We start from the raw sequence: 13954 nt of genomic DNA, 5'->3' as shown, positions 1-13954 counted from the left end.
CTGCTTGTTGATTGGCCAGTTAGACAGGTCTGCTTGTTGATCACCAGTTAGACAGTCCTGCTTGTTGATTGGCCAGTTAGACAGTCCTGCTTGTTGATTGGCCAGTTAGACAGTTCTGCTTGTTGATTAGCCAGTTAGACAGTCCTGCTTGTTGATTGGCCAGTTAGACAGTCCTGCTTGTTGATTGGTCAGTTAGACAGTCCTGCTTGTTGATTGGCCAGTTAGACAGTCCTGCTTGTTGATTGGCCAGTTAGACAGTTCTGCTTGTTGATCACCAGTTAGACAGTCCTGCTTGTTGATTGGTCAGTTAGACAGTCCTGCTTGTTGATTACCAGTTAGACAGTCCTGCTTGTTGATTGGCCAGTTAGACAGTCCTGCTTGTTGATTAGCCAGTTAGACAGGTCTGCTTGTTGATCACCAGTTAGACAGTCCTGCTTGTTGATTAGCCAGTTAGACAGTCCTGCTTGTTGATTAGTCAGTTAGACAGTCCTGCTTGTTGATTAGCCAGTTAGACAGTCCTGCTTGTTGATTAGCCAGTTAGACAGTCCTGCTTGTTGATTAGCCAGTTAGACAGTCCTGCTTGTTGATTAGCCAGTTAGACAGTCCTGCTTGTTGATTGGCCAGTTAGACAGGTCTGCTTGTTGATCACCAGTTAGACAGGTCTGCTTGTTGATTGGCCAGTTAGACAGTCCTGCTTGTTGATTGGCCAGTTAGACAGTCCTGCTTGTTGATCACCAGTTAGACAGTCCTGCTTGTTGATTGGCCAGTTAGACAGGTCTGCTTGTTGATCACCAGTTAGACAGGTCTGCTTGTTGATTGGCCAGTTAGACAGTCCTGCTTGTTGATTAGCCAGTTAGACAGGTCTGCTTGTTGATTAGCCAGTTAGACAGTCCTGCTTGTTGATTAGCCAGTTAGACAGGTCTGCTTGTTGATTGGCCAGTTAGACAGTCCTGCTTGTTGATTAGCCAGTTAGACAGGTCTGCTTGTTGATTAGCCAGTTAGACAGGTCTGCTTGTTGATTAGCCAGGTCTGCTTGTTGATTGGCCAGTTAGACAGTCCTGCTTGTTGATTAGCCAGTTAGACAGTCCTGCTTGTTGATTGGCCAGTTAGACAGGTCTGCTTGTTGATCACCAGATAGACAGTCCTGCTTGTTGATTGGCCAGTTAGACAGTCCTGCTTGTTGATTAGCCAGTTAGACAGGTCTGCTTGTTGATTGGCCAGTTAGACAGTCCTGCTTGTTGATTAGTCAGTTAGACAGTCCTGCTTGTTGATTACCAGTTAGACAGTCCTGCTTGTTGATTGGCCAGTTAGACAGGTCTGCTTGTTGATCACCAGTTAGACAGTCCTGCTTGTTGATTAGCCAGTTAGACAGGTCTGCTTGTTGATTAGCCAGTTAGACAGGTCTGCTTGTTGATTAGTCAGTTAGACAGTCCTGCTTGTTGATTAGCCAGTTAGACAGTCCTGCTTGTTGATTGGCCAGTTAGACAGGTCTGCTTGTTGATTGGCCAGTTAGACAGTCCTGCTTGTTGATCACCAGTTAGACAGTCCTGCTTGTTGATCACCAGTTAGACAGTTCTGCTTGTTGATTGGTCAGTTAGACAGTCCTGCTTGTTGATTGGCCAGTTAGACAGTTCTGCTTGTTGATTAGCCAGTTAGACAGTCCTGCTTGTTGATTGGCCAGTTAGACAGTCCTGCTTGTTGATTGGCCAGTTAGACAGTCCTGCTTGTTGATTAGCCAGTTAGACAGTCCTGCTTGTTGATTGGCCAGTTAGACAGTCCTGCTTGTTGATTGGCCAGTTAGACAGTCCTGCTTGTTGATTGGCCAGTTAGACAGTCCTGCTTGTTGATTAGCCAGTTAGACAGTCCTGCTTGTTGATTAGCCAGTTAGACAGTCCTGCTTGTTGATTGGCCAGTTAGACAGTCCTGCTTGTTGATTAGCCAGTTAGACAGGTCTGCTTGTTGATCACCAGTTAGACAGTCCTGCTTGTTGATTAGCCAGTTAGACAGTCCTGCTTGTTGATTGGCCAGTTAGACAGTCCTGCTTGTTGATTAGCCAGTTAGACAGTCCTGCTTGTTGATTAGCCAGTTAGACAGGTCTGCTTGTTGATTGGCCACAGTTAGACAGTTCTGCTTGTTGATTGGTCAGTTAGACAGTTCTGCTTGTTGATTGGTCAGTTAGACAGTTCTGCTTGTTGATTGGCCACAGTTAGACAGTTCTGCTTGTTGATTGGCCACAGTTAGACAGTTTTGACAGGCAGCTGTAACTCTGCTGTGAATTGTCCCGTCTGTCTGTTGGTTCTGACTCTCTCCAGATGTCTTGAGTCTTGACAACCTGTGGAGAAGACAAGAGGCCACATGTTAGAGATGGGCAGGAACAGCCTGCACTTACTATAGGACTGTAGGTTAAAGTATGTATGAATGTGCTTACTATAGGACTGTAGGTTAAAGTATGTATGAATGTGCTTACTATAGGACTGTAGGTTAAAGTATGAATGTATTTACTATAGGACTGTAGGTTAAAGTATGTATGAATGTACTTACTATAGGACTGTAGGTAGGTTAAAAGTATGTATGAATGTATTTACTATAGGACTGTAGGTTAAAGTATGTATGAATGTGCTTACTATAGGACTGTAGGTTAAAGTATGTATGAATGTGCTTACTATAGGACTGTAGGTTAAAGTATGAATGTATTTACTATAGGACTGTAGGTTAAAGTATGTATGAATGTACTTACTATAGGACTGTAGGTAGGTTAAAAGTATGTATGAATGTATTTACTATAGGACTGTAGGTTAAAGTATGTATGAATGTGCTTACTATAGGACTGTAGGTTAAAGTATGAATGTATTTACTATAGGACTGTAGGTTAATGTATGTATGAATGTACTTACTATAGGACTGTAGGTTAAAGTATGAATGTATTTACTATAGGACTGTAGGTTAAAGTATGAATGTATTTACTATAGGACTGTAGGTTAAAGTATGTATGAATGTACTTACTATAGGACTGTAGGTTAAAGTATGTATGAATGTACTTACTATAGGATTGTAGGTTAAAGTATGTATGAATGTACTTACTATAGGACTGTAGGTTAAAGTATGTATGAATGTACTTACTATAGGACTGTAGGTTAAAGTATGAATGTACTTACTATAGGACTGTAGGTTAAAGTATGTATGAATGTACTTACTATAGGACTGTAGGTTAATGTATGAATGTATTTACTATAGGACTGTAGGTTAAAGTATGTATGAATGTACTTACTATAGGACTGTAGGTTAATGTATGTATGAATGTATTTACTATAGGACTGTAGGTTAAAGTATGTATGAATGTACTTACTATAGGACTGTAGGTTAATGTATGTATGAATGTATTTACTATAGGACTGTAGGTTAAAGTATGTATGAATGTACTTACTATAGGACTGTAGGTTAAAGTATGAATGTACTTACTATAGGACTGTAGGTTAAAGTATGAATGTATTTACTATAGGACTGTAGGTTAAAGTATGAATGTATTTACTATAGGACTGTAGGTTAAAGTATGTATGAATGTATTTACTATAGGACTGTAGGTTAATGTATGAATGTACTTACTATAGGACTGTAGGTTAAAGTATGTATGAATGTATTTACTATAGGACTGTAGGTTAATGTATGAATGTACTTACTATAGGACTGTAGGTTAAAGTATGTATGAATGTATTTACTATAGGACTGTAGGTTAATGTATGAATGTATTTACTATAGGACTGTAGGTTAAAGTATGAATGTATTTACTATAGGACTGTAGGTTAAAGTATGTATGAATGTATTTACTATAGGACTGTAGGTTAATGTATGAATGTACTTACTATAGGACTGTAGGTTAAAGTATGTATGAATGTATTTACTATAGGACTGTAGGTTAATGTATGAATGTACTTACTATAGGACTGTAGGTTAAAGTATGTATGAATGTATTTACTATAGGACTGTAGGTTAATGTATGAATGTATTTACTATAGGACTGTAGGTTAAAGTATGAATGTACTTACTATAGGACTGTAGGTTAATGTATGAATGTATTTACTATAGGACTGTAGGTTAATGTATGAATGAATGTACTTACTATAGGACTGTAGGTTAATGTATGAATGAATATACTTACTATAGGACTGTAGGTTAAAAGTATGAATATACTTACTATAGGACTGTAGGTAGGTTAAAAGTATGTATGAATGTGCTTACTATAGGACTGTAGGTAGGTTAAAAGTATGTATGAATCTGCTTACTATAGGACTGTAGGTCCTACAACATAGAGGATAGTCAGGGATGTTACAGGGTTGAGATGAGGGCCCAACCCAATTCAAACACAATCCTGGCACCACCCACACCCCTGGCATCACCCACACCCCTGGCATCACCCACGCCCCTGGCACCACCCACACCCCTGGCATCACTGCAGCAGCAAACCGTCATCCTATCATCATCATTCTATCCCTCCTTACTTTTTCATCCCGCAGCCAATGTTGCTCCAAGCCAACGTAAATCTCCTCCTGGAGTTCCCAGTATCAGTCTCTCCCAACATCATCATCATCATCATCATCATCACGGGCCGGTAGGAGTCCAGTTCACCGCGGGGAGCAGGCCGATGCAGCAGCGCTTCTCTCTGCCTCTCTAGCCTTGGGAGCCCAGCTCACTCCAGGTACCTCTCGAACACATCGAGTTCTGTGTCCGTGTCGTAAGGGACAGAGGCCGGGTCAGATAGTACCCCTAGGTCCACCAGCGCCTGGTCCATATCTTCCGGTAGAAACACTATACCCACATTAAGGACGATGTATTCCATTAGAAAGGCATAGTATAGGATCAAAACGTTCACAAAAAACAGGCCCAGATAAAACATATAGGGAAGTTCGTTGAGGAGCGATTCCAACGAATCTAGTCGAGCATACGTTGAGTGTCATAGAAAACTAAAGCGGAAAGTTGAGCTCAGCTAGTTATGTTGATAAGGAGCGGATAAGGACAGTGGCAGTGTCATTGCTCGGAGCCCAGCAGTAACATGGACAGTGTATTTGGAGTGTCCATTTCAGCGGCGACAGCAATGATTCGTCCTGAAATGCCAGCGTTTGCAATATCCCAGCTATCTAGTGATAGACATTAGTTAGGAGGTACACGAAAGAACCGAGAAAAAAAAACGGTTCAGCTCGACACCGCTAGTTCATGTAAACACAGTGTTAACTCAAAGCATTCTTGATATTCGCTGAGGAGGTTGAGGAAAAACTGTTGCGTTATCTGCAACATGCCTGCCCTGGCTAGCTAACGTGTGTTTCTATTATACAGGAATATGTTCTGTCGATGGAAATAAATTCGATAATCAGACCGACCTCCCGTTACGATTTCATGTCAATATTTCCGCTAACTGCATCAAAACAGTCCGTCCGACGTTACGGTCAAAACAGTACAATACGTCTATATAGCTTAAGCATTTGATTGGTTCACCACAAGCATTACCGTCCTCTGAATGGTCAACTGAGACACCGATCACATTGATCCCGCCTTTTCATCGGTTGACGTTTTGCGTCGATGGCTCCTCGCATTGGTATTTGATTGGCTGTTGTGTTCACTGTTGTAGGATGAAGACCAATCAACTTCACTGAATTGTTGAAAAAAACCTGTTTGTTTTTTCCACCCCCCCCAAAAAACCGTTTGGGATTTGTAGTTTTTTTGTAACTGTCATTTAATGAAATTGTGCTATCAAAACTCAACTAAGAAACTACAAGTCCCAAACTCCCCGGCACTAAACCTGTTACGTAACGCGTTGTTCCTCTCTAGCTACGTTCGGAATGTCCTCTTCTCGCTTCGTTAGCCAGAGCTATTTGGTTAGCTAGATATTTTGTTAGCTATATATTGGACACCTTGTACGGGATATATGGACGTGATGGATTGATATAACAGGCGAAAACAATCTGGCAGTAGCATCAACATATTTTTTAAGTGCAACTATGTTCGGTCGGTCACGGAGTTGGGGAGGAGGGCAGGGGAAAACTAAAAATATTCATTCCCTGGACCATCTTAAGTAAGTAACTAGCATAATTGCTAAGGTTACCCGGGGTGTATTCATTACGCTTGTTCTGTTTCAAAACTTTACTTAAACGGAAGCAACATTATCGGAACGGGGAGGAATTTGTCCAATTTAAATGATAGTTTCCGTTGCAAAACGCAACTGTTTGGACGAATGATGGCAACCCGTAGCGAGTTAGCCAGCTAACCCCAATAGTTTACTAGCTAACGTTACATTGTTAGCAAACCTAGCTAATCCACTTAGCTATGCCCGATCAGGCTACTAGCTAACGTTAGTATATATATAGCTGTTATCAAGTAATGACACCCATCATGTAGTTAGCTAACGTTAGTAGATCTAGCAGTTGTCAAGTAATGACACCCATCATGTAGTTAGCTAACGTTAGCAGATCTAGCTGTTGTCAAGTAATGACACCCATCATGTAGCTAGCTAAGGTTAGTAGATCTAGCTGTTGTCAAGTAATGACATCCATGATATAGTTAGCTAACGTTAGTATATCTAGCTGTTGTCAAGTAATGACACCCATCATGTAGTTAGCTAGATAGCTAACGTTAGTAGCAGTCATATACATCTGACATTGTTCACACAGTTCTGACAAGGAAACTACAGTAACGTTAGGTAGCTAACGTATTTGGTTTACAGTACTAACGTTAGTGTATGAGTCCATACTATCCCGTCTATGTGTTGGTAGGCTAGTCATATTCCGTGTGCCAGTTCATATTGACAGTGCAGTATAGCCACCACACGTTTTACTGAAAAGCAACCTGTTTTCTAACATTGTCCATATCCTCTCATCCCTTCCTTTCCTCTCCTCCCCCCTTCTCTCCCTCCCCCCTTCTCTCCCTCCCCCCTTCTCTCCCTCCTCTCCTACCTCCTCTTCTCCCTCCTCTCTCCCTCCCCCCTTCTCTCCTCCCTCCTCTCTCCCTCCCTCCTTCTCTCCCTCCTCTGTCCTCCCTCCTCTCCTACCTCCTCTTCTCCCTTCTTCTCTCCCTCCCTCCTTCTCTCCCTCCTCTTCTCTCCCTCCTTCTCTCCCTCCTCTTCTCTCCTCCCTCCTCTCTCCCTCCCCCCTTCCCTCCCTCCTTCTCTCCCTCCTCTTCTCTCCTCCCTCTAGGTATATGTACCATGTCCTAACTAAGAACACGACAGTAACAGACAGCAACAGGAACTTGCTGGTGGAGACCATTCGTTCCATCACTGAGATACTCATCTGGGGAGACCAGAACGACAGCTCCGTCTTCGAGTAAGACTTTAACCATGACTCTATTTTATTCTACTCTGTTCTGTTCTACTCCTCTCTATTGTACTCTACTCTATTCCTCTCTATTGTACTCTATTCCTCTTTATTCTACTCTATTCCTCTCTATTGTACTCTACTCTATTCCTCTTTATTCTACTCTATTCCTCTTTATTCTACTCTATTCCTCTCTATTGTACTGTACTCTACTTTATTCTGCTCTATTCTTTGTTCTACTCTATTCCTCTCTATTGTTCTCTATTCCTCTCTATTGTTCTCTATTCCTCTCTATTGTTCTCTATTCCTCTCTATTGTTCTCTATTCCTCTCTATTGTACTATACTCTACTTAATTCTACTTTATTCTGCTCTATTCTTTGTTCTACTCAATTCCTCTCTATTGTACTCTACTCTATTCCTCTCTATTGTACTATACTCTACTTAATTCTACTTTATTCTACTCTATTCTTAATTCTACTCTGTTCTACTCTACAATATTCCTCTCTATTGTACTCTACTTAATTCTACTTTATTCTACTCTATTCTTAATTCTACTCTGTTCTACTCTACTCTATTCCTCTCTATTGTACTCTACTTAATTCTACTTTATTCTACTCTATTCTTAATTCTACTCTGTTCTACTCTACAATATTCCTCTCTATTGTACTCTATTCCTCTCTATTGTACTCTACTTAATTCTACTTTATTCTACTCTATTCTTAATTCTACTCTGTTCTACTCTACTCTCCTCTACTCTGTTCTACTCTACTCTCCTCTACTCTGTTCTACTCTACTCTCCTCTACTCTATTCTTAATTCTACTCTGTTCTACTCTACTCTCCTCTACTCTGTTCTCAGCTTCTTCCTGGAGAAGAATATGTTTGCGTTCTTCCTGAATATCCTTCGTCAGAAGTCCGGTCGTTACGTCTGTGTCCAACTGCTCCAGACACTCAACATCCTGTTTGAAAATATCAGCCACGAGACGTCGCTCTGTGAGTACACACACACACACACACACACACACACACACACACACACACACACACACACACACACACACACACACACACACACACACACACACACACACACACACACACACACACACACCCACAGACACACACACACCCACAGACACACACACACACACACACACACACACACACACACACACACACACACACACACACACACACACACACACACACACTGGCCACCTGTGGTTTAGATGCCCCAGAGTTTCAATCAGCCTGAATAAGATATTTCTGTTGTCACCTCCATCATATAACTGTTTTCTCCTCCTCTAGATTACCTGTTGTCCAACAACCACGTCAACTCCATCATCGTTCACAAGTTTGACTTCTCAGACGAGGAGATCATGGCCTACTATATCTCCTTCCTGAAGACCCTGTCACTCAAACTGAACAATCACACCGTACACTTCTTCTATAACGAGGTGAGGGGGGGGGGACAACTACACCGTACACTTCTTCTATAACGAGGTGAGGGGGGGGGGGGGGGGGGGGACTGGACAACTACACAGAGAGTCTACTAAATGACTCACTACTCTAAGTGGCTCTGGATAGTCTGTTAAATGACTAACATGTAAATGTAGTGTCCTATTTAGGGAATAAGGGACCATAATCTAGTGCCCTATATAGGGGAATAAGGGACCATAATGTAGTGGGTTTGAGGGGCCATAATGTAGTGCCCTATATAGGGGAATGAGGGGCCATAATCTAGTGCCCTATATAGGGGAATGAGGGGCCATAATGTAGTGCCCTATATAGGGGAATGAGGGGCCATAATGTAGTGCCCTATATAGGGAATGAGGGGCCATAATGTAGTGTCCTATATAGGGAATGAGGGGCCATAATGTAGTGCCCTATATAGGGGAATGAGGGGCCATAATGTAGTGCCCTATATAGAGAATGAGGGGCCATAATGTAGTGTCCTATATAGGGGAATGAGGGGCCATAATGTAGTGCCCTATATAGGGGAATGAGGGGCCATAATGTAGTGCCCTATATAGGGGAATGAGGGGCCATAATGTAGTGCCCTATATAGAGAATGAGGGGCCATAATGTAGTGTCCTATATAGGGAATGAGGGGCCATAATGTAGTGCCCTATATAGAGAATGAGGGGCCATAATGTAGTGCCCTATATAGAGAATGAGGGGCCATAATGTAGTGTCCTATATAGAGAATGAGGGGCCATAATGTAGTGCCCTATATAGGGAATGAGGGGCCATAATGTAGTGCCCTATATAGGGAATGAGGGGCCATAATGTAGTGTCCTATATAGGGAATGAGGGGCCATAATGTAGTGTCCTATATAGGGAATGAGGGGCCATAATGTAGTGTCCTATATAGAGAATGAGGGGCCATAATGTAGTGCCCTATATAGAGAATGAGGGGCCATAATGTAGTGTCCTATATAGAGAATGAGGGGCCATAATGTAGTGCCCTATATAGGGAATGAGGGGCCATAATGTAGTGCCCTATATAGGGAATGAGGGGCCATAATGTAGTGCCCTATATAGGGAATGAGGGGCCTTTTGGGACACGACCTTTGCAATTAACCTTTGTGTTTCAGCACTCGACCTTTGGCTTCTGTGTATGGGGAAAAGTCATTGGTGTACTGTCAATGGTAGCCCCTCTTAGCCCAATTCCCCGGTTCAAGTGTGCACTTGAACATTGCCCGTCGCGGATTTAAAAGCATAGGATTGGTGTTACCATTGGCTGGAGTTTCCACCATTTTGTTAAATCCATGATGGGAAGTGTGCAAGTGTACACTTTGGGGAGGAAGTGGATAATTTGGGGCTGCAGCCTTGGAATTGGGCTAATACTCCTCTGTTCCCTGTGACCTCTCTAGCTGACCCCTGACGTTTAACCTCTGACCCTGTCTGTGATTGGCTGGAGGTCTCAGGGAACCCCCCCCCCCCCCCCCAGAGAGACAGAGATCAGCTGCCTGTAGACCTGCTATAACAACCTGCCCCCCAACCTGCTAAACGAACACTAGGTTTTAAACCCTACGTATTAAGTCACTACAGTATGTGGTAGTAGGCTGGGAAAATGCTGCTAACTTCCCCCCCCAAAATAACACGATTCCAGATTCCCTGCTTATTCCAGCCTGATTCCAGCTATCTGTAGTTCTGGGAATTTAGTCGCTACTAGAATTAGATGCAGGGTTGTCCTGTAACTAACTACAGCACTTCGCCCTGTAACTAACTACGGCACGTCGCCCTGTAACTAACTACGGCACGTCACCCTGTAACTAACTACGGCACGTCGCCCTGTAACTAACTACGGCACGTCGCCCTGTAACTAACTACGGCACGTCGCCCTGTAACTAACTACGGCACCCTGTAACTAACTACGGCACGTCGCCCTGTAACTAACTACGGCACGTCGCCCTGTAACTAACTACGGCACGTCGTCCTGTAACTAACTACGGCACGTCGCCCTGTAACTAACTACGGCACGTCGCCCTGTAACTAACTACGGCACGTCGCCCTGTAACTAACTACAGCACGTCGCCCTGTAACTAACTACGGCACGTCGCCCTGTAACTAACTACGGCACGTCGCCCTGTAACTAACTACGGCACGTCGCCCTGTAACTAACTACAGCACGTCGCCCTGTAACTAACTACAGCACGTCGCCCTGTAACTAACTACGGCACGTCACCCTGTAACTAACTACAGCACGTCACCCTGTAACTAACTACGGCACGTCGCCCTGTAACTAACTACGGCACGTCGCCTTGTAACTGACTACGGCACGTCGCCCTGTAACTGACTACGGCACGTCGCCCTGTAACTAACTACGGCACGTCGCCCTGTAACTAACTACGGCACGTCGCCCTGTAACTAACTACAGCACCCTGTAACTAACTACGGCACGTCGCCCTGTAACTAACTACAACACGTTGCCCTGTAACTAACTATAGCACGTCGCCCTGTAACGAACTACGGCACGTCGCCCTGTAACTAACTACGGCACGTCACCCTGTAACTAACTACAGCACGTCGCCCTGTAACTAACTACGGCACGTCGCCCTGTAACTAACTACGGCACGTCGCCCTGTAACTAACTACGGCACGTCGCCCTGTAACTAACTACGGCACGTCGCCCTGTAACTAACTACGGCACGTCGCCCTGTAACTAACTACAGCACGTCGCCCTGTAACTAACTACGGCACGTCGCCCTGTAACTAACTACGGCACGTCACCCTGTAACTAACTACAGCACGTCACCCTGTAACTAACTACGGCACGTCGCCCTGTAACTAACTACGGCACGTCGCCTTGTAACTGACTACGGCACGTCGCCCTGTAACTGACTACGGCACGTCGCCCTGTAACTAACTACGGCACGTCGCCCTGTAACTAACTACGGCACGTCGCCCTGTAACTAACTACAGCACCCTGTAACTAACTACAGCACGTCGCCCTGTAACTAACTACAGCACGTCGCCCTGTAACTAACTACAGCACGTCGCCCTGTAACTAACTACAGCACGTCGCCCTGTAACTAACTACGGCACGTCGCCCTGTAACTAACTACGGCACGTCGCCCTGTAACTGACTACAGCACCCTGTAACTAACTACAGCACGTCGCCCTGTAACTAACTACAGCACGTCGCCCTGTAACTGACTACAGCACCCTGTAACTAACTACAGCACGTCGCCCTGTAACTAACTACAGCACGTCGCCCTGTAACTGACTACAGCACCCTGTAACTAACTACGGCACGTCGCCCTGTAACTGACTACAGCACCCTGTAACTAACTACAGCACGTCGCCCTGTAACTGACTACAGCACCCTGTAACTAACTACAGCACGTCGCCCTGTAACTAACTACGGCACGTCGCCCTGTAACTAACTACGGCACGTCGCCCTGTAACTAACTACAGCACCCTGTAACTAACTACAGCACGTCGCCCTGTAACTAACTACGGCACGTCGCCCTGTAACTGACTACAGCACCCTGTAACTAACTACGGCACGTCGCCCTGTAACTAACTACGGCACGTCGCCCTGTAACTGACTACAGCACCCTGTAACTAACTACGGCACGTCGCCCTGTAACTAACTACAGCACGTCGCCCTGTAACGAACTACAGCACGTCGCCCTGTAACTAACTACGGCACGTCGCCCTGTAACTAACTACAGCACGTCGCCCTGTAACTCACTACGGCACGTCGCCCTGTAACTAACTACGGCACGTCGCCCTGTAACTAACTACGGCACGTCGCCCTGTAACTAACTACGGCACGTCGCCCTGTAACTAACTACGGCACGTCGCCCTGTAACTAACTACGGCACGTCGCCCTGTAACTAACTACGGCACGTCGCCCTGTAACGAACTACGGCACGTCGCCCTGTAACTGACTACAGCACCCTGTAACTAACTACGGCACGTCGCCCTGTAACTAACTACGGCACGTCGCCCTGTAACTGACTACAGCACCCTGTAACTAACTACGGCACGTTGATTTAGTTCCTCATATTATACCTAGGACTGTGTCCTAAATGGAACCCTATGCTCTCTGGTCTAAAGTAGTGCACTATATAGGGAATAGGGTGCCATAAGGGATACACACTTTCAGACATGAAGGGACTAGTCCCCTAGGAGGTAGGGGGTAAGGGCCTAGTCCCCTAGGAGGTAGGGGGTAAGGGCCTAGTCCCCTAGGAGGTAGGGGGTAAGGGCCTAGTCCCCTTGGAGGTAGGGGGTAAGGGCCTAGTCCCCTTGGAGGTAGGGGGTAAGGGCCTAGTCCCCGAGGAGGTAGGGGGTAAGGGCCTAGTCCTCTAGGAGGCATGGGGTAAGGGCCTAGTCCACTTGGAGGTAGGGGGTAAGGGCCTAGTCCCCTTGGAGGTAGGGGGTAAGGTACTAGTCCCCTAGGATGTAGGGGCTAAGGGACTAGTCCCCTAGGGGCTAAGGGACTAGTCCCCTAGGGGCTAAGGGACTAGTCCCCTAGAGGGTAAGGGACTAGTCCACTAGGAGGTAGGAGGTAAGGGGCAAGGGGTCTCTGGTAGTGTGGTCTCTCTGTGCACAACGGTGCTGAGCTCACTGGCGCCCCCTCTCTGTCTCCCATCACACAGCACACTAATGATTTTGCCCTGTACACCGAGGCCATTAAGTTCTTCAACCACCCAGAGAGCATGGTCCGTATCGCAGTCAGAACCATCACACTGAACGTCTACAAGGGTGAGTCTCACACACACACACACACACACACACACACACACACACACACACACACACACACACACACACACACACACACACACACACCACCCAGAGAGCATGGTCCGTATCGCAGTCAGAACCATCACACTGAACGTCTACAAGGGTGAGTCTCACACACACACACACACACACACACACACACACACACACACACACACACACACACACACACACACACACACACACACACCACCCAGAGAGCATGGTCCGTATCGCAGTCAGAACCATCACACTGAACGTCTACAAGGGTGAGTCTCACACACACACACACACACACACACACACACACACACACACACACACACACACACACACACACACAGACACACACACACACACAGACACACACACACACACACACACACACACAGACACAGACACAGACACGTACAA

At 45.3% G+C, this 13954-nt stretch overlaps 2 protein-coding genes across 2 annotated transcripts in view; one reads left to right on the top strand and one right to left on the bottom strand.

Moving 5' to 3' along the window:
* Positions 1–1963: 1963 nt before the first annotated feature.
* dexi (Dexi homolog (mouse)) lies at positions 1964–4948 on the bottom strand (the record flags this gene model as incomplete). Its single annotated transcript, XM_038984598.1, has 2 exons — positions 1964–2332; positions 4497–4948. A coding segment is annotated over one exon (264 nt), but the record flags the coding sequence as incomplete, so codon positions are not given.
* An 858-nt stretch (positions 4949–5806) lies between these two features.
* clec16a (C-type lectin domain containing 16A) overlaps positions 5807–13954 on the top strand; it is a gene marked incomplete at its 3' end in the record, with an annotated part of 25875 nt that continues 17727 nt past the window's right edge. Inside the window, exons 1-5 of the mRNA XM_038984597.1 lie at positions 5807–6064; positions 7182–7310; positions 8160–8293; positions 8609–8757; positions 13414–13519. Coding sequence (XP_038840525.1) covers positions 5991–6064; positions 7182–7310; positions 8160–8293; positions 8609–8757; positions 13414–13519 — 592 coding nt within the window. The remainder of the gene's footprint in view (positions 6065–7181; positions 7311–8159; positions 8294–8608; positions 8758–13413; positions 13520–13954) is intronic.

This window comes from Salvelinus namaycush, unplaced genomic scaffold (assembly GCF_016432855.1).
Source record: "Salvelinus namaycush isolate Seneca unplaced genomic scaffold, SaNama_1.0 Scaffold2500, whole genome shotgun sequence".
NCBI classification, from domain to species: domain Eukaryota; kingdom Metazoa; phylum Chordata; class Actinopteri; order Salmoniformes; family Salmonidae; genus Salvelinus; species Salvelinus namaycush.
This window is presented reverse-complemented; position numbering and strand designations above follow the sequence as displayed.